General features: G+C 40.1%; 1 protein-coding gene across 1 annotated transcript in view; it reads left to right on the top strand.

Moving 5' to 3' along the window:
- Nucleotides 1–25,931, top strand: part of LOC115827919 (netrin receptor UNC5D-like) — a 117,920-nt gene extending 91,989 nt beyond the window's left edge. The window contains exons 4-18 of the mRNA XM_030791816.1: nucleotides 1,743–1,886; nucleotides 2,919–3,022; nucleotides 5,986–6,166; nucleotides 7,189–7,356; nucleotides 8,461–8,625; nucleotides 10,311–10,343; nucleotides 12,526–12,711; nucleotides 15,909–16,262; nucleotides 17,525–17,609; nucleotides 19,863–20,034; nucleotides 21,857–22,084; nucleotides 22,921–23,070; nucleotides 24,118–24,282; nucleotides 24,751–24,929; nucleotides 25,748–25,931. Coding sequence (XP_030647676.1) covers nucleotides 1,743–1,886; nucleotides 2,919–3,022; nucleotides 5,986–6,166; nucleotides 7,189–7,356; nucleotides 8,461–8,625; nucleotides 10,311–10,343; nucleotides 12,526–12,711; nucleotides 15,909–16,262; nucleotides 17,525–17,609; nucleotides 19,863–20,034; nucleotides 21,857–22,084; nucleotides 22,921–23,070; nucleotides 24,118–24,282; nucleotides 24,751–24,929; nucleotides 25,748–25,931 — 2,498 coding nt within the window. The remainder of the gene's footprint in view (nucleotides 1–1,742; nucleotides 1,887–2,918; nucleotides 3,023–5,985; nucleotides 6,167–7,188; nucleotides 7,357–8,460; nucleotides 8,626–10,310; nucleotides 10,344–12,525; nucleotides 12,712–15,908; nucleotides 16,263–17,524; nucleotides 17,610–19,862; nucleotides 20,035–21,856; nucleotides 22,085–22,920; nucleotides 23,071–24,117; nucleotides 24,283–24,750; nucleotides 24,930–25,747) is intronic.
- Nucleotides 25,932–27,479: the final 1,548 nt, after the last annotated feature.

The following is a 27,479-nucleotide window of genomic DNA, read 5'->3' as shown; positions in this document are numbered from 1 at the left end:
GAGAACTATGATAAAAGCCAACCAGACTGGTCTTTTATTCCTGTTCTGGCCACCTCTGGTTTAATCCAGTATCAGCGAGACATGCAATGCCAGGGAGATACAGGGGAGAGAGAGTAGTTAAAATGGGTTTTAATCCGATAACTTGAGTTAAAGCCGATTAAAAAGGAAAAACATTTAGCTGTGTAAAACGATGTCACACGTATCCAAAGATTACTCCCTATCGTGAACTCTGCAGCACTGAAAAGATTTGGGCTGATGGGACTGAGACTTTGCTGTAGTTTAAAATGCCTTTAAAAAATACATTTGTTTAAGTATAGTAGTGTATGCATGCATACCTTTATATTCTTTTAAACAAGGTTTCTTGAGTAATATGCAATGCTAACTAGCACCTGTGCTAGTAAACTGGTGCAGCATCAGCTAAATATTTTTATGCCGTTAGTGGTTTATGACACAGAAAACAAGGGAGATTAAATTAAGTAAAAAAAGAAAGAATCTTGGATACTCATCTCAGTATGTTGGTGGGTCAGTTAAATAAAACATTTGTATCACTTACTTAGAATACCACAAGCACATTATACTTATGACACATTATAAAGCCTTCATAGCCTGTTATGACTGCAGTGTCACATTTGAGAATTGAGTTTTGAGTGGTTGTTATGACGTATATAAGACATAACAGAATGCGTAAAATACAGTATGCAGTGTGTACACGTACATTATAATAAATATGCAGAAGACACACGGGGCTTCATGATTCCTAATACTGTACAGCAAAATCACCATTTCTCATGTGTTATGTGTAATAACTGCTTTAATACATTGTGGTATGATGGAACTGTCGAGCTTCTGCGCTTCTCTGAACAATATTGACTATTGAAAGTCAAATGAACAATAAAAAACTTTACTGTGTGCCATGGGACACGTTCACGTACTTATGATAATATAACGGGATAGGAAATGTCTTTGCAGAAATTGTATTTGGCGCTGGATTCAGCCTTGCAGGCTGCCGTTTGAGTATCAATTGCCTAGAGCTTATTGTTTTTATCTGTCATGTTCTCAAGACAGTCTCATAATGAAAACTGGGAAAACAATGTACATGAGGAGCAGAACCCAATCATGAATAGACACTCATATGTTGAACATCTGATGTTTGATTTTGTACCAAATCAAAAAACACATGGTCATTTAATATTTTTTCCTCATTCCTGAATATAGTTTGTGAGCCCTCATATTTGAAGCGTCTTTTTATTCATAGAATCCACACAGAATTACTGTTGAAACCCAAAGACATGATTATAATCATTTCAGCCCTAATGGTTCGCAGTACATTATTAGATTGGAGTGATTACAAAGGTCAGGTTGCTTTACCAGGGGAAAATAAGTACTTTAAATACATATGTCTTTCGAATATGCTTTCAAAACCATCCTTTAAATCTAATGGACTTCCCATCTCTGTCCTGGGAAATGCACTCACCGCTCCTGTAACAGAGTCAGTCCTGTCTTGGCATATATGATTTCATAAAAAAAAAATATGAAACTAGTCATCATTTAAAATGGGTGAATAACTATAGTTAACACAGGAAGTGAAGTCCAGCTTTATTTCTTAGTCCGATTCCTGACTGCTTTCAGAACTTTTATTTTTTAGTATCACGGCAGTGTGGAAAGAGCAGATGATGGCAGCTGTCCGTCGGCGGTCGTGTTGAATCCGGCAGCTTGTCTCAGCGTTCTTCTCTTTGCCTTAGGCCTGAAGATCCGTGAGGTGATGATCAACATTTCTCGGCAGCAGGTTGAAGATTTCCACGGGCCGGAGGACTATTGGTGCCTCTGCGTAGCCTGGAGCCACTTAGGAACATCCAAGAGCCGCAAAGCGACGGTTCGCATCGCATGTGAGTAACAAGCCTCCTCATGTCTTCCACAGTATTCTCAGAAATAAAGGAAGCTTCAGAGAAACATAAAATCTACAAAAAATTTTTTAGCTTTGTTAGTAACTCTGCTTGATGGATGTTCAGTATAGGTGTCTCTGCTGTAACACGTTCAGTTTGAAAAGTTAAACGTATGTTATGTCAGTTTATCAGAGGTGTACTTAAGTTCATGGCCAGTCACCTACATTTTTTGTTCTGCTGTGTTTGTGATAGGATCCAGCAGAATCCAGCCAAATCTGACCAAACTGATCTTGAGTTGAATATTTTGAATGGAAACCAATTAAACTGAACCGAACTAAACTGATCTGACCTAAAATTGAATTGAGTCGTGACAAAAACTATATTGTTGGTGCTTTCAGAGCCATGCACCTAGTCAAGGCGCTTTCTTATATGGCAGATGAAGTTCCTACATCTGTTGTGAATTCCAGCTGTGTCAGTCTCGCTGACTCTGGCTGGGAGAATCTAAAGGACGTGACTGACTATACACTCAATTGACCTTGTTCTCTAGGGACTGTGTGTTTGCCAGATGTCATTATCCCTTTCACTGTTCAATAGTAGTCTCTCATTGTCAGGCTCCAATGCAGTTGCAGGCAGAAGCAAGTGAAAAGCGCTTTCCTCTGAGAAGAGCTATTACCACTTGGCTCTGCTTTTTTACACGCTACTTGTAGTGTTAAGAGATGCAGTGACAGCCTTCACACATGTCAGAGCCGTGTGAGGGAGAGAGGGGTTTTTTTTGTTGTTGTTTTTGAAATTACCTTGTGAGTTGCTTGTTTTGCGATAGCCAAATGGCGTCAGTCCATCTATCACGCTCTCACACTCTAAACCCGAGGAGAGATGTTACGTTTTTCTTTCCTTTTACTCAAGTTTCCGAAATCAACTCAACGGCACAAGGGGCAAAGAAATAAAACAAGGGGCCTACTGAACGACAGAGAAATGAAATAAGAGCCAGATAACTAGTCACACTTTGACTTTTTCGTGTTATCTCTTTCTCTGCAGACCTCCGTAAAAACTTTGAGCAGGACCCTCAGGGGAAGGAAGTGCCAATCAGGAGCATGATTGTGCTGCACTGTCGACCACCAGAGGGCGTGCCCGTGGCGGAAGTAAGACCTATGCCCATGATGCAACATTCGGTGTCATCGCCAAGTTGATTGCTGTGGGGGTTTCCATTGTAATTGCATGGTTCCAGTGTGTTTTGGTATATATACAGTTCTATACTGATGGACATTTTTGGTGTAAAATTACAGAAGAAATTACAAGTCACAAAGACTTTTTGTGTGGGGATATTAACAGAATTTCAGCTTTTGTTTGAGTGTGCATAAAAGGACAAGAGTTCGCCTTCAATGAATTGTGACATTATTAACGAATGTGGGAAAGAATTTACAGTTACCAAATGCTTTCAAAGCAATGAATGCTAGAAAAGAGCACAGTTTCATGTTTTATAATTGGATCAACATGGCGAAGGTGTGAAAAACATGAGTCAAACGTTTTCTCCCCCTCTCTCTCTCTCTCAAAAAAGAATGAGGGAAAAAAAAATCGATGTATCTGAATTCAAAAATTGAATCGCACGGAAATAATCAAAAGAAGCTTGCGCGAGATTCTGTCTTGGTTTAAAGTCGTTTTCTTGCGTTGTTTTTTTTTTTTTTTTTTTTTTGGGCAAAATAAGATAAGTCCTGAATGAACAAAAATATGAAATATAACAATGATTCAAAATGAATCCTGTTTGATGAGGAATATCTGATAAATTAGGGTCCCTTCGTTCCACAAGGCATAATTTTGCTCTGTGTGAGAGAGAATCAACTCATAGAGACGTTACGCAGCTGTGCTTCCCTCCCCTCTCTCAATTTCTCCGCTCTTCAACTCCTCTCCTCTTTTGTATACCTCTCTGTTTTCTCTCGGGACGGTTCTGACTTCCAAAAGAAAATGAACGATGAGGTTTGTTTTTCATCTGACCAATTACGCTCTTCTCTGTGAGGCGGCTGTAGCGTTTTATTTTCCCCAGATAAGCCCGGCTCTGGTCGGCAGGATAATCCCCCGGTCTCCGTTCCCAGGGGAAGGGTGAGGTTGTTGGGGTATTGCTTGGAAAGAAGGGCAGAGGACACGCACTACTTTATGTAGCATTATCTAGCTGTGTTAACCTGCTGAGAGGAAAATGCGGCGGTAATAAAGAGGGTTGGGATGCAGTACCTGACTCTCTTTGAAAACGGGGATCATCAGGGTTCATGCTGATATAAGCAAGAAGAGACGTGTAGAGTTGAAAGGCATTTGTATGTGTGCGTACCTGTCTTTATGAGCTGGGTTTTGATGCTTTTCGGGTAGAACATTGTCTAAGCACCGTTCCCTGACAACCCACAGGGAATGAGGGAGCTAGCAATGTCCTTCTAAACACCTACACACACACACACACACACACAAACACACACACAAACACACACAGAGCACCCTAGTGCTAATAAATGAGGAGAGACAGATGGGGTTTAAAGGGAAACCTGGCAGACGCGTTCTCCTCTGCTCCACTGCATGATGAAATATATGACGCTGTATTGCATGTATGACAGTAACATGTTGTTGAAACTATTTTCATTTCATTTCATTTTCGTTTCATTTCATCAAGTTATTTTTAACATTAGTTTCAGGTCTGACTCAGAACTGGAATAAAAACGCAGTTTCATCCTCAATTTTCAGTGACATCAATGAAAAACCACCATTTTTATTCCTTCCAGATTAAACTACGTAAACCCAAGAGACACACTTTGCCACCCTGCTATTTCAGATAGTGTGTTATCGACTTGTCATTGGTGAATCTGATCCCTTGCATTGAGTAAAAGCCAGCATATTTTCTCTACAATCATCATAATTACAGTTGTATATTTTCACCACACAGCTGTAATTATGATGATAGCAATATTATTTTTTTGTGGACAAGAAACAGTGCAGCTTACTGTCTTCTTCGAGGTGACCGGAGGGTCAGCACGAGTCTTTGGAGAACAGCTTTCCAAATTTTCTGAGAAAATTCTAATCAGCTTAACTGTCTCACTCTGATTCTCTGTAGCTTTCAGTCGCTCTCTCTCTCTCTCTCTCTCTCTCTCTCTCTTCCCCTCCCTCTCTCTCTCCCTCTCTCTCTCTCTCTCTCTCTCTCTCTCTCTCTCTCTCGACACTGAAGTTGTCCTGTGGCACAGATAGATAGAATTCTCTTTCGCGCTGATCCCTGCCAGCGCTTTGCTCCTTAATCATTCTGGATTGCTGTACTAATGAAATCACAGAGGTTTCACGTGCAACCACAAAAAAGGCCTCCATCAAAAAAAAAAAAAATCCTGACTCTGATGTCCGCCGTCTAATTGAAACAAATGTGCCAATTAGTCGATTCATTTCTCACCTCTGCTTGCCTTGCACACTTATGTGGCTAATTTATAACTGTCTTATTCCTTTCTATTCTCTCTCTCTCTCTCTCTCTCTCTCTCTCTCTTCTTTTCTTGTCTTGTCTTGTCTGCTCTGAATATGTTCATAGTTATCCTAAGGCACACAGCTGCGGAGTAGGACCACAACCAATGTCACAAAGAGAACTCCCATCATCAACTGTTTATTGGCTCTTTCTACTTTGGAATGAATCAAAATGAAATCAGAGATAGCTTGGCTGCATGAAGAGAAAACAGGCTAGCATTTGCCTGTTCCAAAATGGCATCTAATCACAGATGTAATAATATACATTGTATGTAATAGTGCAATCAGAGAAGACAAGCGCAGACGTCGTCTCAGAGTGGCGCTATGAATAAAACTCTGAGTGTGCGTATGCATACGTGTGTGTGTGTGCGTCAGTGTTTGCGTGTGTGCATGCGCATAGACTTTTTTTTATACACAAATCTTTTCCCCCTTTTGCTCCCATCTGTTCAAAAGTAATAAAAACGTTCGCTACCTTTATAGATTGAGTGTGATTTGTGACACAAGGGCGCTAAGACGGCGCAAAGTTAAAAAGCTCAGAGAAAGGCTTTTTTTTTTTTTTTTTTTTTTTTTTTTACTCGTTGCATAAGACGCAAGTCCTGACTAACGGCCCTGTTTCTCGCCCCAGGTGGAGTGGCTGAAAAACGAGGAACTAGTCAGTTCCCTTGGCGATGACAACATTGACACGCGCGCCAACCATAACCTCATCATCAGCGAGGCACGACTGTCTGACTCTGCCAACTACACCTGTCTGGCCAGTAACATTGTTGCCAGGCGACGTAGTGCAACTGCAACGGTCATTGTCTTTGGTAGGGCCTTTCACTTCTAATAATGTTAAATGAATGAAGCAAAGAATGCAAGGACAGCAAAGCCATAAAGGAAGCAATGTCTGAGTTATTGAGTGTAGCCAACAGAACGTTCAGCTTCAGACTTTTTCCTCTCCTCACTGTTTCTCCCTTTAGAGTATTTTTCCCTTCTCTCTACCAAAGAGTGAGTGAGTTACAAATACCATATGCTGTATATGAATTATATACTGTGTCCGTGGGCGCTTAATAATCTTCTGCCCTTTCTGTTCTTGAAAGAACTGTCTCTATCTTTGTAATTCAGTCAGATCCCAATACTTCATTACAGCTCGGCATTAAAAATCCATGTGTCTCTGACACTGTATGTTAATCCCACTGGAACAAGCACTGTGCATTCAGTTTTCCTTTGACGCAGGCCTGAAAGCAATATAGCTAACTATGTAGTCTCTTATGTTACATTCAGACAGATGCTAGTGCCTTTATAAGTATATATCTTCTGTTGCGGTTATAGAATCAAAGTCCTGCAACACAGAACTAGAGAACAAAGTAGTTTGACGAAGACTCAATTAAACAATTCTAGAATTTTCTTCTGCTCTTGTTTGCTGGTATGAATCCAAGCAAGTGGGTGTACTGTTGACAGTTGGGGTCGAGGAATTGTCATGCTGTGAAGTTCTTCTCAAGTTCAGTTGTTGTTTTTTTTTTTTCCCCTCCTCTAGAGGCTTTAGGCTTTGAATATTTAACATGGTATCTCCATGTGAGAACCGAAAGGAAAAAGAAAACATGAGCGTGTTGGTAATTTTGGAAATCTTTTGGTTTTTACAGCCTGCTGCATTTCTTCTCAGACTTGCTTTTCAAACTTCATGTTTCATTCATGTTTCGTTACTTTTCTGATCTCTCTCTCTCTCTCTCTCTCTGACTCTAACTCTCTCTCTCTCTCTCTCTCCGTCTCCCTCTCTCTGTCTCGCTCTCTCCCTCTGTCTCTGTGTGTGTGTGCGTGTGTGTGTGTGTGTGTGTGTGTATGTGTTCAGTGAATGGAGGGTGGTCTTTGTGGACCGACTGGTCTCCCTGTAATGTTAACTGTGGCTTGGGGGTCCAGAAACGTTCTCGGACCTGCACCAATCCAGCCCCTCTGAATGGAGGAGCATTCTGTGAAGGAATGTCAGTGCAGAAGATCAGCTGCAGCGCCCCCTGTCCAGGTCTGCATTCACTCCTATATTCTTTCTTTCTTTCTTTCTTTCTTTCTGAGACTTAATTTGCCATGTCCTTTATCACTCTTTGTTCACATTTGTATACATTTGTTCACAGTTTTCAGAAGAGTTCTCAGAAACTCAGTATGAATTGATCACAGTTGATATTGCGAGGGCTTGCACACAGTGCCCCAGATTTCCTCTTAAAAATTTGTAATCACCTTTCTCACATAAACTGTGAACAACAGGGAGGCAGAGCCTGCTGCTTTTAATGGATCATGTACTGTTCTGTAACCACAGGTGAAAGTCATGAAGAAAAATAAACTTTGACTTTAGAATTCATTTCACATTCTAATTATTAAGCATTGAGACATTTATTTTCATTTTCAGAAAGGGCAACGAGTCCTTCGTGAGTCTTTTTGGTATTAAACGCAGAGAGGAAAATGTAAATTGAATGTAAGAGAGAATGTTCTCAAAAGCCAAGCTGAATAATTTTCAGAGGCAACTGAAACAAGAACTAAATGAACTTACTGTCATTTTTTTTTATTTTTAAGTAACATGGTCATTTTTAACAAGGGAATTTTAACATTTCTTCTCAGTTTGACTAAAGCTAACTTAGGCCAACTGTTTCATTGCTTGTGCTGATGGCGTTAGAAAGCAAACCCCTATTATCAAACAAATGGTACCAGAACTGTCAAAACTCAGTGAAATTTATTATCTCTAAGGTTACTATGACCTGTCTTAATATGGTGCCTAAATGTTTGTCAAATGTTCATATCCTTGCACTGATGTTTGAGAATTTTAACCTATTGTTAGCGCTCAGAACCGTCTTGGTAATGAAGTAGCATAATTATGCATTTATCCCAGGGCTAGTCACATACAAGCAGGTTACTTGGGGGTGGTCAGTACTGATGCCTTCTCATTTGGAACTAAGAGTATATTGGCTGAAAGACTGGATAAGGGTTGTCCTGGAAGAAATAATATTTGTCATATTTGTAATTTTACAAGTGTAGATAACCAAAAAAAGACTGACAGCAAGTCAATCAATCAATCAATCATTGAAACTCCTGCACCTCATATATTGAAGCATGGTCTTGTTCTCCTGACTTGCAGTGGATGGTGGATGGGAGGAGTGGGGTGAGTGGACAGAGTGCTCTGCCCAGTGTGAGAGACAGCGCTGGAGAGAGTGCACTGCCCCAATCCCCCAACACAGAGGCAAGATCTGTGAGGGTGACAGCCAAACCAGAGAGAACTGCACCGGAGGGATGTGTTCACAAAGTAAGAACTGACTCACGCTTTCGATTGTTGGGTACATTTCTGTCACTGATGTCGTCGTCGTCGTCATCATCATCATCATCATCATCATCATCATCATCATCATCATCATCATCATCACGACTGATATCTTCATCATCATAGATATCGTCTTCTTCTTCTTCTTCTTCACTACTGTGATCATTATCACTATTATCCTCATCATCAGAGTCTTCATTACAGTTGTGTGGACCTTTGGGGTGTGGAACAGGGCCATTTGTATCTGTATCAGTATTTGTTTGGGTGATTAAATTTGGAAGAAACTGGGAATGTGTGTGGGGTTTAAACCAGAAGCAGTTCAAAACAAAAAGAAAACTATGTCCAAACCAAAAGAAAATGTGCATCTAATTACCGTTGATAATTCTCATATACCCTATACATCTTATCCCATGAATACAATTAAAAGCTGAATAACAGTACACATAACCTATGATGTAAAATATGTGCACAGAACCCCATCACCACTTAGGAACTTAGGAACATTGAAAAAACAGTTCAAAACAAGTTAAAAAAAAAAGAAAAAAACAAACATAATACATTCTCATGGGATTTTGACACTACATATATTGACACACCAAGCATCAACATCACCATCCCCTCCGACTACTCTTGGGGTTTGTAAACTAGCAGATAAAAAATATGTTTACAAACATGCAATGCTGAAAAAATCATGAACTAAGCAGATAACAACAAACACTATCGGCATAAACTTGGGGATGAGCATCTTTCAGTCAAATGTTTAGAACTTAATGAAATATGCAAAAAGAAATTCTCAGCTCATAGACAGTGAACCTGAGGAGATGGGAAAAGCGCATGCCAGGAACACTTTAAAACAAGCGTTAGACATTTCTGAACACGTCAGATATAGTTCATGTTGAGTATGGTGTCTGTCTTTATTCTGCTCTTGGCAAGTCTTGATTTCAGAGACGCATGCGGTGTGAGACAAACCGCCCCCACTGTCGTCCTACTCTGTCCAGGACGTAGTCTCACACTGTGGGCCGTTTTGGTCAGCAGAGTTGGCTCTAACATCAAGTATCATCAGGCTTTGATAGTACTAACTTCGTTATGGAAATAGATTTATCAATGAGTTGAAATTTTGGATGGATTTTTAACAAATATTTCTCGACTCGGCAGTGTTACTTCAGTTTACAATGTAATCAGTCCAACAGCAGCACGGAGCTAACCTCCTGTGACGCTGGCAGGCTAGCCAAACACACACACACACACACACACACACACACACAAACACTCACAAGGACTCACTCTCCCTCGCTCATTCTCTTTTTTGTCTTAGTGCAGTCATCTTGGATTTCAAAAAGGAAGTCAAGCTAATATAACAAGTAAAACAATACAGTATTACGCTATACCAATGGTATTGCTTGTTTAAGAAGACTAAAAGGATGTAAACTTTTTGAAAGCATTTGTGAATGTGTTATGAGGGTAGTCTGTGTGTGTTGTGGGCTTCAGGCACAGCCTTAGTAGTCAGCGTCGTTGTGATTGTCATGTTTTCATCATTACCATCATTATGAATCTCATTATCAGTTTGGTCTGTGTTTACTGTGCTTGTTTGATGGGTGGCTTTCTCTTTCTGTCTTTCTTTCTTTCTTTCTTTCTTCTTCTTCTTTTCCTCTTTCATTGTGTCTCTGCAGATGGCAAGCTTATGAATGATGTAAGACCCCAGAGTAAGTGAATCTTTCTCTCTCTCTTTCTCTCTCTCTCTTTCCCTCTCTCTCTCTCTCTCTCTCTCACATACACACACACACACACACACACAAACACACACACAAACAAAATGTCTAAATTTAAACAGAAATCCAAAAACTCTTCAGAAGTCACCTTTGAATCTGCCCATCTGTTTTACTGTCCTCTCAGTGTTTGGTCCGCTAAAATAACAATGCAATAATAATAGACTTTATTTGTACATCACCAGATATACATTGACAATTGGAAATGTTTTACCGTAGCATTAAAGACACATTACCGCCAAAAAACATCAGATCAATTCTCAGAACACATCAAATGCTAAGCACAATTATGAATATATTATTTTGATCCAAAAATGAGATATTTATTAAGATGAAGACATAGAATAAGACTAGTACCAATTTCAAGGCAAGCAATGTATATAAATACGATCCATTCAAATATAAAAAACATATTAAAAATGTGTAATATATATATACGTGTGTGTGTGTGTGTGTGTACATAAAAAGATAGCACGTGTGAAGAGAAGTGGCCAAAAATGAACTGTTAGGGAATTCCGCAGGTAGCATTGCGCTTTTTCAATACATTCCACCAAGACTGTCTCTCTGTTGCATAAAAACAAAACAAACTAAGAGCAATACCAGAAATCCATTTCATTTGTTTTTTTTTTAACCTGTCTCCACATGTCTTCACAATGCACCTTTACTACATATATAAAAACATAGTTTCAAATATTTGCCAGGTGGCACTCAGGACTGAATCTTTTCTTTTTTTTTTTTTTTCATAGATTATGAACGGTGACAGATTGGTTGAGACAAGTGAGCATGTGCTGTATTTGGGGGGAGTAATTGAGTGTAATTATGTCAAATTAGCTCACTTAAGCATGAGCAATATGTGTCCTCCTATTTCCCTCGTGCATTGTGTTGAAGCCGCGACTTGAATGGCTCGGGTGAATTTCCCCTCACTGGGCGCACCTGAACCGGTGTGCACTTGTTACCATATTTGTAATTATTACTTGACAATATTAGTTGTTGAAAGTTTATTATCATGTTTCTTTTAACATGAAAGACTGCTTAATAGCCATCTTGTGGAATGACCTTTGATATAAGATTTTAGCATTGTTTATAATTCATCACAACCCATTTGAGATGTAATAGTGATGTTATTCTTGGAAAGACATGCTTAATAGCATGTGTCATGTAGGTCTATTGAATTGCTGAGGTTGAACTTCTCAGTGTGCTAAGTCAAATGAAATGTAAATCGTCGGTGGGTAATAATATCATTTGGGCAGTTCATTCCTCCGTGTAACCTGAGTGTACATTTGTGACTGTCAGAGTTCACATTATGTTCCAATTGGGATTTGTGTTTTTGGCATCAATTTGTTCCTCTGGCAGCTCGCTGCAGACTGCAGTGCTCATTAAACACATATGATCAAACTCTCACGGCGTGATCGATGCCCTCCGAGTCTTCTGTGACCTGGCAGAGTCGTCCAGCCCCGCCTTTGGCGTCACAAAGGGCACGGGTTCGACTGGCGTTGGTGCCAGCTAAACAGATGTAGCTCAGCGTGATGCACTGGCATGCCATGGTGCTCATGATTAAAGTTGTGAGAGTCATAGAGTTTGCTCTTTCCTACCCCCCCCCCCCCCCCCAGCCCCCCTGATGATTTGGCCGAGTAAGTCTTTATGCACTGCTAAACATATTGTTGTTGAACTTGCTCGAACTGCCCGTCTGCCTGATAGTTTTCCAGAATTTTCCACTGGCTACTGTGCATTTTCTTCTGGTCATTCTGGAGATTTTGTGAACAGTCTGGCGCAATATGCCAAATTTAACTTCTGTGTAATTTACTTTTTACCTCAGAAATTACTATACACATACACTATTATCAAGAACACCTCTCACAAATATAACTAATAGGCACCCCCCCCCCCTCTAAAAATTTCCCTTAGTTGTACCGATTTGTGTTTCTGGCACCATTCACATAGATCACAGGTAATTCAACTGTCCATCAGATTCTTCCTGTAATTTTTCAACATATATCCAAATAATATTTCCTATGTCTTCTCTCTTCAAACTGACTGAAAGTTGTTGTGTCTTGCAGACATTACCATTTCCTAAAATGTTACTCTGTTATTCTGTCATCTTGGTCTCGGTGTGTTCCAGATATGGACAGCTCCAATGAGGTGGCACTTTACTTTGGTCTGGCCGCCGGAGTCATCACTGTGGCCCTGCTAATCATTGCAGTAACACTGTACCGTAGAAACCAGAGCGAGTATGGTGTGGATGTCATCGACTCATCTGCCCTTACCGGCGGCTTTCAGTCCTTTAACTTCAAGACTGCCAGACCAGGTAAAAATACCAGTATCTGACATACTATACTTACCAATATTCAACAGTTGGTATTGCACAACTCTGAATGTACAAACCCTTTTGTTTGGCGTAGTCACAACACCGGATTTTACAACATAGGAGCAGCAGTCAAAGGCAGGTTGAGAGTCACCTTGTGTCCAGAACATGTACCATACAACGTCCCCAAAATCTTAAAGTCAGACTGAAGCGAACGTGCTAGCAAACGTTAGCATCGCTCATGACATTGAACGCGACTCAGAGATTTCGCTTCCCTTTCAAATGAAGTGCTACATGACCGGCTTGTATTTCAAACTGTCAGGATCAAAAACACGCTTAAATCTTCCGCAAAGATATACACACGCACACAATTTACTGCATGACCTGGCTCTCCGCCTAGGGCTGACTAGCTGTCTGATATTTTTGTCGATATAAATTCTCAGCGGCCACTTTCACCGGTTAGTTGTAGACCATATGTTGTTTCACACGCAAACCCAATCAAGGACCGCTCACTGATGTATAAATGCGAGAAGCTTGGCTCGCCGAACATCAATCTCTCGTTTTGTTGCGGCACGGCTGTAAGTTTAGCTTCTGACAGCACAGACATGGTTCTGTGACCCACACCGTCTCAGAGTGAGAATGTGAATCTCTGGTGACACTTCTGGGTCAAAGCAAGTGATTGCCATGCTGAAGGGTGGAGGAGGAGGGGCGGAGGGCGATCAGTTCTGGATGGCTGAGACAGCATAGTGAGAGACTCCTGCGATGCACACACACGCGAGCACGCACACACACACACACACACACACGCACACACGCTCAAAGACATACACTATACACACAAGAATATGAAAGTGTAGCTGAAGTTGGGAGAGACAGACAGAAATGCACTCTTGACACCTCCTACTCACACAAGTTCACAGAGAAGCACACATGCACATGTGCACGTACACACACACACTCACTGTTCTCAAGGCCAGAGACATCAGTTAACCCCACCTGGGACATGGACTCATTTAGCCTCCTCTGCTCCCTTCATCTGGTCATCAATCCTATTTAAATAGGCCAACTTTCTGGAACCACCCACTGTGCCCTCCTTCTCACGGCTACACTCACTTCATCCTTTTCTATCCTTCACCTGTCTTCCACAAGGTCCTTTTTCAACTGAGTATACAAGCCTGTTGATGCCTCACTGGCTCTATGTCAAATAGAAAGTGTATGTGATAAGAAAATAATGCTAACAGCTTCAACCTAAAAATAGTGTTAGAAGAGCTACTTTGAAAATTGCTTTCAAATCTACAAATTACCTCAGAGGGAGCTAAGCTACAGCCCAGCTTTCCGCGCTCTGAAGATAATTAGTCAGAGGAAAGTTAGACGGGAGATGCCGGGCGGTAATAAGCCACAATGGAAATAGAAAATTGCTTTCAGTTAAACGTGTGATTTGAAAGTTTTCTCTTGGCTCACATTTTACGTTAAATGTCACTAATATTTTTGTTGTTCACTGTTAACACCCACTTCATTTATAAACACTGTACAACACAGTTAACATTAGAAGTCAGACATTGTACTGGTATAGTTGATATACAGAATTTCAGGGAGAAAAATGCTCAATCTTGTCTAATTTCTTTGTCTATGCATGTGCAGTCTAGAATAACTCTTTTGGTTCTGACTTCTTTTTTATATCATGTTAACCAGGTATATGTGCAGAATACTTTTCTAAGGTTTTTTCTTGTAGGGAACCTGCGACAGATCCCTGCATAATTAACTTGAGAAGCTTCCAAATGCTTGCGCTGTCTCTTTCAGTGCAGTGGGCAAGAGGTAGTCCAGATTTTAACAAAGACCTCTGCCTTTCGCTGTATTATCAACCAGAATCTCCCAAAATGTAAAACCTCTGAGTGACTTTTAATCAAAACTTTAATTCCAGCACTTTCCGTCCAGGTATCTGGCTTGAGGTACATTTCATTAACCCCCTTTTTTTTTTTTTTTTTGGTCGGTTTTGAGGTGCCCAGTCCTGCTGAAGAGAGTGGAAATCTTCCTCTTCTTTGGAAACTGGAAACATTATGTCAGGGAACCAAACTGAAGATATTAACCACTGTCTGTTTTACATAGACTATGTTTTAATTATTTTCATGTGAGAGACACATTAAATAGACACTGTTTCATGAAAATAAATATGCTATGAAGAATTCAATAAATGTATTAATGTGTCAGTGACTGACCATATGCAGCGTATGAAAAACAGTTGGTCCGTTCTGAAACCAGGGCCCAAGAAGAGCCTTGCCAAATGACACGGTCCATTCACCTTCGTGAGTAATTAACGATTTACCCAAAATAAAATATGTGATTTGTCCCTCAAAGTAAAACAACATTAGCCTCCTACTCCTTACCCCTGACTAGGCAGCAGCTGGAAGCAAGGACTGTGTGATGTGAAGTTTCACACACGCACACACACACACACACACACACACACACACTCCGTCACCCACCCACACCCTGCCAGAGGACATGCTGGGAGCTGACAGATTCTGCCCCTCGTTTAGAGGAAGGTCACCCCTAAACCTTCAACTGGAGTGTCTCTTGAGGAGGGGAGAGAGAGAGAGGGAGAGTGAGAGTGAGAAACCCTCCAACAGAGGGAACAAATCAAAATAGTATTTTTCTTGGATAATTACACGTCCTTCTCAACAGAGAGAAAGACGCATGCCAATTTTTGGGGGGGTTTTTTGTTTTATAAGGGGAGGGTGGTTCGCATTCATTTTATCTCAACCAAAATTACCTCTGCTCTAGCGTGAATCTGAAATACAGTTTCTTCCACAAATGTGAATGTGGTTCTTGTAATTTAAATTTTCTCCACTTATTTTCTCCTCACACCCCCCCGACTGTCTTTCAACGTATGCAAAGGGGAAAAAATGCTTGAGGACTTCAGTACTATCCATTAAAACTATTTAAAGGTTATATTTTTCACTGATATTGGAATATTTGAACGTCTGAATGTTTGATCAGGAACAACCTAGCGAAAAATGTATATGTACTATTTTAACATAATTATCTGGCTTGAAGTTTGATGCCTAGTGAAAGGTAGACTACACCTCATTTCTCTCCCTCTCTCTCTCTTTTTCTCTCTCTCTCTCGTCATACAGAAATTAGTTTTAAAATTAAAATATTACAGTTCTATAATCCTCTAATCTTTCTTCCCATTTCCCTAGGTAACCCGCTACTTCTGAATCCCTCCATGCAACCCACGGACGTAACAGTGGGCCAGAACTACAGCACCGCTGTTGGTTTCCATAACTCCACTGACAAGGACCTCTTTGACCCTCTACCTGACCTCCAGGTCAAAGTTCAGAGCTCCTTTATGGTTTCGCTAGGTGTGGCAGAGCAAGACGAGCGTGGGGTAAAAGGTCACATGGAGACAATTCCGAGGAGGGCAGCTCAGGACAGCAGGAGCACAGAAGAGGGGAAGAGGGGACACAATGGCCCTCTGATGTCCTCCAAAACTCAGCTTAGGACAAGTGGAGTATTTGGACATCTCGGTGGACGGCTGGCCATGCCAGATGCAGGTGAGATAGACTGACATTGTTCAGCGTGAAAATGGAGTTGTTCATACAAGTGGTTAACAGCAATTTGATTAGCACAGTCTGACACTAAGAATATATACGGCATCAACCAGAACTGTCCTTTTTTTTTCAGTAGTGGTGTGTTGTGGTTTATGATGGCCATACAGTCTGCCAAAGCTTCTTTCTTTCTTTCTTTCTTTCTTTCTTTCGTATGCAAAATGTGTTGTTGTCATATTTGAAGTGTTTCCAAATCTAGCAGCTTCAGGGTCATGATGTTTAAGAGTGGGAGAAGTCAACTGGTCAAATGGCATACTGAACGCATGCAGTGAAGAGGCAGACAACGGTCGAGCTTTCTCTTTATGCTCAAACAAACACTCTCTCCCTCTCAAACTCTCTCTCTCTCTCTCAAACTCTCTCTTTCTCACTCGCACGCACACACACACACACACACAGAGTGAGAGAGAGAGCGAAGCACTCACGCACAAATATACACAAATATATATAAAAGATTCATAGACTTCTCAGTCAATCTGGCACCTTTATATGCAGGCATTGTGAATTTGCATATTAACACCCTGAACCGGTGCCATCTCTGATAAAAGCATGACAGTTTGGCAGGTGTTAACTTAATGAACGCTAAAGGGATGACTGGCAGACCACTAAAGAGAGAAGGAGGGGAATGACTAAGCATTTCTCTTATGAACCCAATATCAAGGGAGAATAACCATGTATAGAATATATCTAGTCTGTTTACACCGTAGGGAAAGTTATAGAGTTATACACAGCTAGCACAATTATTCCTGTCAGTGAATGTGAAGTTTATCTTTCTAGTCTGCAGAAATAGTTTGTGTTCACCCAGTAACACTAAGTAACACTAAATATAGTATGTAGCATGTCTTGCTCTTATTTCTTTTCATAAGTACTCTTGCTTTGTTTGTGTGTGTGTGTGTGTGTGTGTGTGTTTGTGTGTGTGTGAAATAAATTATCTATTATAGAATTTCAAACCTCCACTGACTTTCCAGTATATCGTAAACATCTGAAAGAGGCCTTCCTAACCTTTGTTTTACCTCTTACCTCTGCACCCCTAAACTTTATTCAGCTCATTGCCTTACTAATTTAGTTCATATTACATTGGTGCAAACATATTATCCTTAATTTGTTTTTGCGAAACCAATGAGTTTGAACAATATTTTCAATTCAAATTAACCAATCAGATTTGTATGGTACCTCAGCTACTCCTATATATTGTTTTGTCATTTATACAGGTGTGAGTCTGTTAGTATCTCATGGGGCCATAGCTGAAGACACATCCTGGGAAATATACATGCTTATAAATCAGAGAGAGGCCAGGTAAGATGAACAGAAGGTAAAATAGCACTTTGGTCATTCTGTCCATTTTATTCCTCTTTTCTTCTTTTTGTCATTCTTCTTTTTCTGTCTTCTCAGAGCACTCTATTCACACCAAAATACTTTCCTTTCAGTCACATATTAGAATTCAAGTTCAAACACAATCCATTACACCCACAGGCAGTCTGTAGTTGTTTTTGATTTTCAAGCTTAACGCCCACTTAGATAGAGCGTCCATGAAAAATTTAAAGGTAAATTGCTCTCTTTCCTGATGTTCTTCTTTTAAAAAAAACAAAAAAAAAACTCTTAAATATGTGTCATCGAGTAAATCCCATCCAGGCAATTTGTATCAATTCATTATAGCGATTTTACAAGTGTTGTAAATCAAATGTAGACCTTTAAGTAAGTTTTAAATAATCAGTTTACTAAATTATGCCATTTTGCATACAGGAAATCTACTTTACTTCAACACTTACAAATTGTTGAGTTCAAAAAATTCAAAAAAAGAAAAAAGAAAAGAAAAACAAGAGACAAATAGAGTAGATCGAAAATACAGATGAGTGTTAATGGGTTTAGTTTCTCTGTGCATTTATTACATTTTTTCGCCTCTTACAATGTCCCGGAAAGCCATATTTGCACTGCTTGCCACTAGAGGGGTGAGTCATCGTTCATTTTGAATAATGAGTCTCATTAAACACAAGGGTGCAGGCAGGGTAGGATCCTTGATGTTGATGAGGAGTGGAATTGTAAAGGAGCTGACAAGAATGTAAGAGAGACAGAGAGACTCAAGGTACTTGACTCCTTCACGAGTGGTTTGCCTCCTAGAGACCCAGGTAATGCTCTTGAAGCTCTCTCCTAAAGCTATCACCAAACACACGTCAAGAACAAAGAGTTTCAGGATAAAATGATCTCAACCTGAAAAACCCTCTAAAATCACAGTGCGGATGAGATTTGGATACGATTTCGGTTAAATTAGGACAATGTCATCAACAGTAGAGTCAATAGTGTATCGAGATTGCCAGCAATATTTTTGGAGTGGTTATTTTTGGATGAGCATCGATTGTTTCGGCCAGGATTTCTAAATGCTGATGTTTTTTGGGGGTTTTTTTGTCTTCGTTTATTCTTGGAGGTGTTGTTTAAAATCAGTTTAGCAATTTCAGGTTTAACCACGCTTGAAATACGTGCATTGTAATATGCTGGAACTTCAATGCCCTAAGATTCTGGAATGAAACATTTTAAGTATCTCGGCTCTCACGCAGATTATCTCTTTACTGTTAGAACCTCTTTACTGTTAGAGTCAAGGATCTACCGTTAGTGGAATGTGATTAGAAGTCCCACACACCTGACGTGATTGCGTGGAGTTGAAAAAGCAGAGATATTTTCTATGAGAGTCTACACAAGGACCGATTGATTGAGTGCAAAGAGAGTTTAAATCCTTAAGTTACTTCTTTAGCGGATCAGTGTGATACTTTTTAACAAGGCTCTAAAGAACTTCTCCTCTACTTTGTATTCAGTGTGAAGTCCTTGTAAAGTCATCACCCGGCTTAAGTATGCAGGATCTGTACTTTTTTTCATCCAATTTGAAACGAATCCAACAAAATTAGCAGGAAATCAGATTATAACTTTATTAGTCTGCAGATGATTTTTCTGGGTTTTTTTTTTTTTTTTCGTTTTTTTTTGGAAGGGGTGGGGGGTAAAGTAAACACCTGCTGACTTTGGTGTTTTTGCTGTCTTGGCAGTCTTTGGTAGCTCTCTTCTATCAAGAACCGGGTTTTTATAATCACACTTTACCACCTCAAGGAGAGATGAAAGATTAAGATAATGGCATGAAGTTTATAAACCAAAGCCTCATGAATATTCAGTAGGCAGTGAAGGACCAGTCAGCAAGTGCCCCCTAGATCTGCAGCAGTTTTGCCCTGTAGCAGTTCTCTTCAAACAGTTTTTCTGGAGTGATAGTGATAGAATTGCAATTGCTGATTACAAAGGGTTTTTTATTTTCTTTAAATGAATTTTGTCATAAATAGAACTGCTGTCAGTTTGTATCGTTTTCTGGTTTTTAAACGTTATAGCTTGGATATTTTGATTTGAATTATTAACGTACTGTGCTCCATAACTGTTTGAAACTCACAATTTAGTGCCTATATACACTATAAAATACAGTTCTGCATTTTCCTCAGCTCAAAGAAACTTTTTTTTTTTTTTTTTTTAACTTTACATAGACTATAACAATTAAAATGTTTTCTTTCTGCTTGCCAGTGCTCAGGCAGCAGAAGGATGCGAAATTCTACTAGGACCAGAGGTCACCTATGGACCCCCAAGGCTAAATCTTGCCTGTTCGGTTGCTATGACGATCGCTCACTGTGTGGAGGTCAGTGTGGAAAACTGGAATGTGCGACTCAAGAGACAAACTGAGGACAACAAATGGGAGGTAATATGACCATTGTTATTCACTGTTTTTATTTAGCACTGATAAAGATAGTTCTGGGGTGATACAGTTAGGGAAAGAGACTGATAAAGAGTGAGAGGGTGGAAAAGTGATAAAGTCTGAAGTGTCTCCATGGTCACAATTAAGAAACACTTTTTGTAATAACAAGTTGTAATGATAAATAAACTTGACACTAACGATAACATCATTGCCCAATTTGGAGAGGGGTTGGGGGGGGTGTCAAAAGTACACTGTAAAAACTGCTCCTCAGCCTTTTGAACCTTATCAGTAAATGATTTCTATTTTTCTAGTTTCAAAAAGAAGCAACTACTGGCATAATGAGCAGTGAACAGGAAAAAATGTTTTATTATTATTATTATTATTATTATTATTATTATTATTATTATTATTACTATTATTACTCTTACTTAGAATTGCATGAGAAAAAAAAATAACAATAAAAGAAAGTAGGTGACTTCACCCTCGGGGCAGGTTGGGAAGGTGAAGCGATGTTTACAGCACTTTGAAATTTACGATGACAAGAGGCCTGGTGAACATGGAGCCAGGCTGGATTAAAGCTGGCGCCTCTCTCCCCATTGACACGCTGCTCTTCTTTATCATCTTTGGTGAGACGATTCACGACAGATGATAATGAAACGCATCACGCGCCACATGTCCCACTGTTCAAACAGCACAGGGAGGGAGGAAGAGAGATGAAAAAAAAAGCAAAAACACACAAAAAGGAAAGACATAAAATACTACATGACAATGCTAGATCTGTAGCCATAATATATACACAACTGATTGTGGTCAATATCTGATTGTGTCCCATGGGTCGTGTGGGTAAGGTGATTACACAGAAATGGGCCATATGTTATATGCATAACATTAACATTAACTTCGTTTACATATGGCATATGTAGCTGATTGGTGAATAATGAATACATGGACCACTCGTGGACTGTGATTGGCTTTGACACCTGCTAACTGCTGTAGTAAATAAGAACACTGTATGCATTCATGATGCTCTTTAGAAACCTCAAGTGAGTGTGTACTGTAGTAAAAGCAGAACTGCCATAAATCCACAGATTAACTTCCCAGTTTGTCAGTATTTCATGCATTCTATGCCTCAATTTAAAAACCCTGCAGTTTAAAAAGCCAAAAAGGATGTCGCTTTTTATATTCACATTATTTTAAAGAGTTTGAGCCATTTAAACACGTCGCTTTTGCGGGAAAAGGGTTGGATTTGATTCATTTGTTTAAGAGCGGTGTTAGCCTAACCCTTTCATGGTGTTACAGAGGCGACCTGTGTGATTTATGAGTTGTGAGTGATTTAGTGAAGAAAAGGAAGACTGTAGTTTGATCTCGTTCCCTAGTGGGATTCTGAGCCGACACTTTTTAACAAGTCCTTGTGCCTTGATGAAAGGAAAGACCAACGTATTGACTTTCACTACACCAAAGAAAACAAAGCCATTTAAAGCTATTATCCCTGGTTCTGTCCTACGGCTTTGGTATTTGCTGTTCTAATTGAAGGCAGAAAAAAAAAACAAAAAGTCTTGCTTCAGAAGGCATTGAGGAATATTAGAACCGAGCCTTTTAGAAGGTAAAATTGGGTGAATATATGAAAACCAGGATCGGCATGTTGCGTAACCCGTCCCTCAGCAGACAGAATCCCAGGCAGAACCACACAAGATAACTTTTTTTTTTTTTCAATCATACATTTTCGTAACATTTTTGTCTTATTTATCTCTCAGCATATCTTTTTTTTCCCCCCTCAGTATAAGTTCTTCTCACCCTGCAGTAATATCTATACTGTGCCCAACAGGAGGTCATGTCAGCAGATGACGACTCTACTTCCTGTTACTGCCTAATGGAATCTTCTAGATGTCACATCCTGGTGGACAGGCCAGGTTCCTATGCCCTGGTTGGAGAAGCTCTGACTAATATGGCAGTGAAGAGAATGAGGATAGCAGTGTTTGGCAGCTTAGGCACCAGCTCTATGGACTACTGCCTGCGGGTGTACTGTGTGGATGACACGCCACACGCCTTTCAGGTGAAAAAAAAAAAAGGCCTTTGTGGTTGTTGGAAGTGTGTGTTTCATGATTACGGTTGGTATTTGTGGCCACAGATGTGTTGTGATGCTTGCCCATGTGTTGAATGTTGAATTTTCTTCATGACTGTGATCAAGAGATGTGTCATTGTTTCAGAGTTATGCCTTTCGTGATACAATTCACATGCTCTTGTGCCATGTTTCAACCTTTTTTAGATGTAGTATGGCTTTGATGAATCGCTAAGTTGACTTCGTGGTATAGCAGCAAATACAGACTTAGAAAAACATAGGCAGTTGTTCCTCATGTCGTGTGTTTAAATGAGTATAATTTGACTAATGAAATTAGTCACATATTCACAGTTTTACCTCCCCCAATCCCCCCTTCTCTCTTTTGTAGATGCGAATGAAAATAAGGTGGAGAAGGTGAACAAGTTTATTTTCTTTTCAGCGTTAGAGCCTCAGTGGAGGCATTTCCACGGCTTCTTCAAATTGTTTATTCTGGTCGAGGCACCGGCAGAGTAATACTTCACAGACAGTTCATGTAGCCCATTTTCTTAAAAGGTGTTGCCTGTCACTTCCCTGAACTGCACTTTCCTTCACCTAATCGAGGGCTAATGCTGGACTAACGCTTTGGCCTTATTCCAAATATCTAAAATAGCATCTTCTCTAAGCCTCCTCTCTTTCACGAACGCTGGTCTTAATGTGAACCGGACGGATGACAATAAAATGCTTCTAAGTCAAGTTTTCTCCTACCTGCTCAGAATATCAGCGCAGAGAGAGGAGTAATGAGAGACTAAGGGAACTGAACCCGTGGGGGTTTCTTTTCTTCTGCTTTGAAGGGAGTGGTCGCCACGGAGATGAGCCGAGGCGGGAGGCTCCTGGAGGAACCGAAGGTTCTGTATTTCAGAGCAAGCACCTTCAACTTGCAGGTGTCCATTCAGGATGTCCCTCAGTTCTTATGGAGCATCAAACCCTTCACTACCTGTCAGGTAGCACCAATACTCCTCCATCAAACACCGTATTCCCACTTAATATGAAATATTCCTAATAACTTGGTATTTTTAATGCGTTGAGCCATAATGTAATGTGAACTAATATCACGTTTAGTCATGGAGATTAACTTAACAGTGTGTTGTAATCTGTTTGTAAGCGTTTTCTTAATTAAGAAACTAAAGGCGTGATCCATGATCCGTGTCTTTTCATTGCCGCTGCATTTCACTGATAGCCAGTAGTTAGGAATGTTGTTTTATAAAATTAAAAATGGAATGATTGTGAATCGGTTATGTTTCAGAAACAAAGAGGTGCCGGTAGTGGTAGCTAAGAGCACGCCCAAACAGGGCACACGCTTACACATTTCGCCGTGTCCTTAGCTGCACGAATCGCTGCATGCTGTGTTAGTGAGGATCAAAGTGACAGGGTTAAGTCCTCCAATGGCCCAGCAGGCACTGCTTTCATTACATAGCCACTCTAAGCATCCCTGTTAAACATGTACAGGTCACTTAAATATGCAGAGCAAGAATAAAGGAGCACAGGAGGGGTCAAGGACAAGCCCCTGCAGAAGTATTATATGCAAAAATTAATTATACATCAAAGGCAGTCACTTTCTCCTCTCCTTGCCCCCCTATAGCGCATGTGCTTAATTCAAGAGTGAGTGTTGTCATTGGCGCTAACGTGGATTTTTGATGGGTTTCATTACGCACTCAGGGTGGTTCTCTTAGTAAAGATGCCTTCATGTGTCATTTAGGCCAAGGCCTCCCATATTGTGTGTGTGTGTGTCTTTATCTTTATCTATATCTTTATCAGTTGTAACTCTAATATAGTTTTCTGACTGTTTTATTTTTGTCTTCTATTCTAAACTTCAGCAGAACTCAGTGCTTTCTTACTTCCTTTCTAATATCCTCTCTGAACTTAACCCCCACCCCCCCCCACCTCCACCCTCCTCTCTCTCTCCCTCTCCCTCTCTCTCTCTCTCTCTCTCTCTCTCTCTCCCTCTCTTTCTTTCTCTCTGTCTCTCTCTTTCCCTCTCCTGCCAAAAGGAGTTCTCTTTTTCCCAGGTTTGGTGCAGTAACCAGCAGCCTTTACAATGTGCCTTCCTCCTGGAACGCTACAGTGCCGCCAGCAGCCAGCTCTCCTGTAAGATCAGTGTGCGGCAGCTTGGCGGACATGAACAGATCCTGCAAGTCTACACGACTGTGGCCCAGGTTGGACCCCTCACCGACATCCTTTACTGCCCCCCCCCTCCCCTAAATAACACAAAACAAAATCAGTATGTTTGTGTGTGTGTGTGTGTGTGAGAGAGAGAGAGAGAGAGAGGGAGAGAGAATACTATGTGCTATATATTCTACAGTATATTACATTGCAGTTGACCCTTTACATTGAGAGAATTTCTCTGTGAATTAATATCTTTCTATTTATTATATTTCATGTGAATATTGAGTGTTTATGTTCTTATTTCCTTGCTCAGGTTTCATCCATTTTCATTTTATGAAGCTGCCCTAATTAATAAGGCAAAAGCAAATGTAACGTACATCATATCTATAAAGATGGTAGTACTAATAGCATATCAGTGCATTGAACACCTCAGCAGAAACTCACACATCATGACCGTATATATCTATATTTACACGTATCTGTTTGGTTATAAATACAGTTGTGTTTGTGGTTCTCAGAGTGAGAGGGAGCAGGCTCCATACTTACTGCAGACAGACTGCACGGGCAGCTCTCAGACTGGGGCCAAAGCCTTTAAGATCCCCCTCTCCATTCGCCAACGAATCTGTGCCACCTTTGACTCCAGTGCCAAGACGGGCAATGACTGGCAGCTCCTGGCTCACAAACTCCGCACAGAGAGGTTAGAAAGAACCCCGTACGAATGTCTCCATGGCAACCAAGGCTAATTAAATCTCGTTAAACCGGTGGTCATTTGGAACTTGATTCACTCTGTTGGGTGTCTTCAATATGCAAGTCAAGTAATGAAAATTGCAATCAACTTTGATTTTAATTTCAAAGTAGCGGTGTCTGATCTTTCGACTTCGGATTAACGTTGAATTTTTGTCCAATTTTTTTTATCTTAAGGCGACCCTAGGTGAAGGTAGAGAGTAATTAATGTGTTACTGCTTTTTCAGATGCTGCAGTTATGTTGGCAGATCACTTTTAAGTGTGTTGTTGGTAGCCAGAGACATTGTGCAGAGACAGTTTTCCTGGAGGAAGGTCAAGGATTCCTTTTATTTTGACACTCTGGGACTCGACAGCGTGTCGGCCAAGGATTGTGCTCACATGAAAAACATGAAAATATGAAAATATGGCATTGTATATTTGAATATGGTATTTGGATAGGCAAAGATCATTTGAGAGCAATTTTGCTGGTAAATTGTGAAGAAACAGTGCCCTCTTTTAACGTCATGTGATATTGCAGGCAACTACAGGAATATATCTTGAATTCATAACCATCACTTGTTCTCCCTCAGATCAGCTGTCTCATGATGAGGATCACTCCAAATGAAACAAAGCATGAATGAACACATAATTATTATTCACTGAATATGGACGATGGATGTTATTTTAATCCAAAGCCAGTCATCTGGATTTCATGGTTCAAAGTGAATCACCACCCCCGAGTGCCAACTCCGTCTGCTGTACTGAACTCTGTGGTTTTCTCTGTGTCTACAGGAACCTGTTGTACTTCTCTGCTCAGCCCAGTCCGTCTGCAGCCATTCTCAACCTGTGGGAGGCCCAGCATCAGGACGCGGCTGACCTGGGCTCTTTGGCCAGCGCTCTGGAAGAGATCGGTAAGGTCCAAACCCAAAGCCCGTCACAGACTCCCGAGGAGATGGAACCAAACTTTCATCAGTGAAGACAAAAAAAAAAAAAAACAAAACAAAAAAAACAAAAAACAAAGCAAACATGTCCAGACAGATGCTGCATGGTATAACTGTAACCACTGCATTTGTCTATAAGCGAGACAAGGATTCTTCTAGAACGTTACAAGATAAGGAGAGAAAATATCTTTGATCAAACAAGAAGGGAAACATACTTGTATTCATGGGAAAAGGTGTGCAAGGTACAAAAAAGCACAGCGCAATGTCTTTGTCTCAAAGAGAAAAACACCAACATGAAAGTCCAAGAGAGTACAAAGTGTGCTGAACGGAGCCATCCAAAAGATCCCCCTGCCTCGCCTCTCAGCAAGCATTTTTCTGCGTTTACACCTCTCCTCCCGGTTTCATCTTTATTTATTTCTTTCCTTTTAAAGAGGGGTATGCATAAGAGAAAAAACACTGAGGTGTCATATTCTGATTTTCTTACATGTCATATTACGATCTGATTCACTTACACTTTGTTTTCACTACAGTGCGTTTTGCAAAGAGAGGAGTTCTGTAACGTGGGAATCGTCCCTAACGGCACCTTTTCTTTCTATCTGTCTGAGACTCAATGCCTTTCTTTCTTTCTTTCTTTTCATATCTATTTATTTATTCATGCATAGAAAAGCAAGGTGGGTTACTCATATTTACATATTGTACTATTTTTCCTGCATTTCTCAGTATGGTCCCATACCATAAGTTGGACCAAGATGAATTATATACGTGCAAGTTATTTTTGTCATCAAAATCTGGAGACATGTAAATTTATAGCAATGTGGATTATTACAACGGTCTAGTACAGTCTAAGGAAGTCCTTTGTAGAAAGGTAGAGATCTGTTTGCCTATCGTAATGAAAGTAGTAAGAGCAATGAGAGACGTTATGTGAAGAAACTGGTTTCATGGTGCTGCTTAAACACACTATAACTGTACTTAGCCTCAAATTATAAGACATTATCAAATGATTACCCACTGAAGCCTTGCACTCCACTGTCATACAAGTTAACGGTTTTCCGTAGGCCAATTCATTTCATTATGTTACTTTTGGAATGCTACTGTTGAAATGAAACAATCAGAGACTTATTTTTGCTAGAGAACGTGCCAGCTTCCCTCTTCTTTTTTTTCCGGTTACGTGATGACTTTGTCTGATCAGGATGATACGTAAGTAACTCTGCTTAGTCTTTTGTTACATTTCAAATGATGTTTCAAACTTTTTAACTGTACACAAAAGTGACATGAAAATGAGAAATTGATTGTTAAAATTTGGCCTGCTGCTGCCAAAGAAAGATTAATTTAGTTTATGTTCTCATCAATTTCATTTCAGTAGTCATCAAAAGAAAAAAAAATAAATAAAACATACGCATTCTGTGTTATTATTCTGGCAGTATTCTCTATGTACACAACTGATATTATGATGGACGTGGTTATATAAAATTTGTGTTTTCACAAGCAAACACTCACCCTGCTTTCTGTCCTTTAGTATTCTTTTTTTTTCTACTCTTGGATATCAAACACATCTAAACATGTATGTATGTGATAATTAGGGT

Source organism: Chanos chanos, chromosome 14, assembly GCF_902362185.1.
Source record: "Chanos chanos chromosome 14, fChaCha1.1, whole genome shotgun sequence".
Taxonomy (NCBI): domain Eukaryota; kingdom Metazoa; phylum Chordata; class Actinopteri; order Gonorynchiformes; family Chanidae; genus Chanos; species Chanos chanos.
Note: the sequence above shows the minus strand (reverse complement) of the source record. Positions and strands in the feature narration are given on the sequence as shown.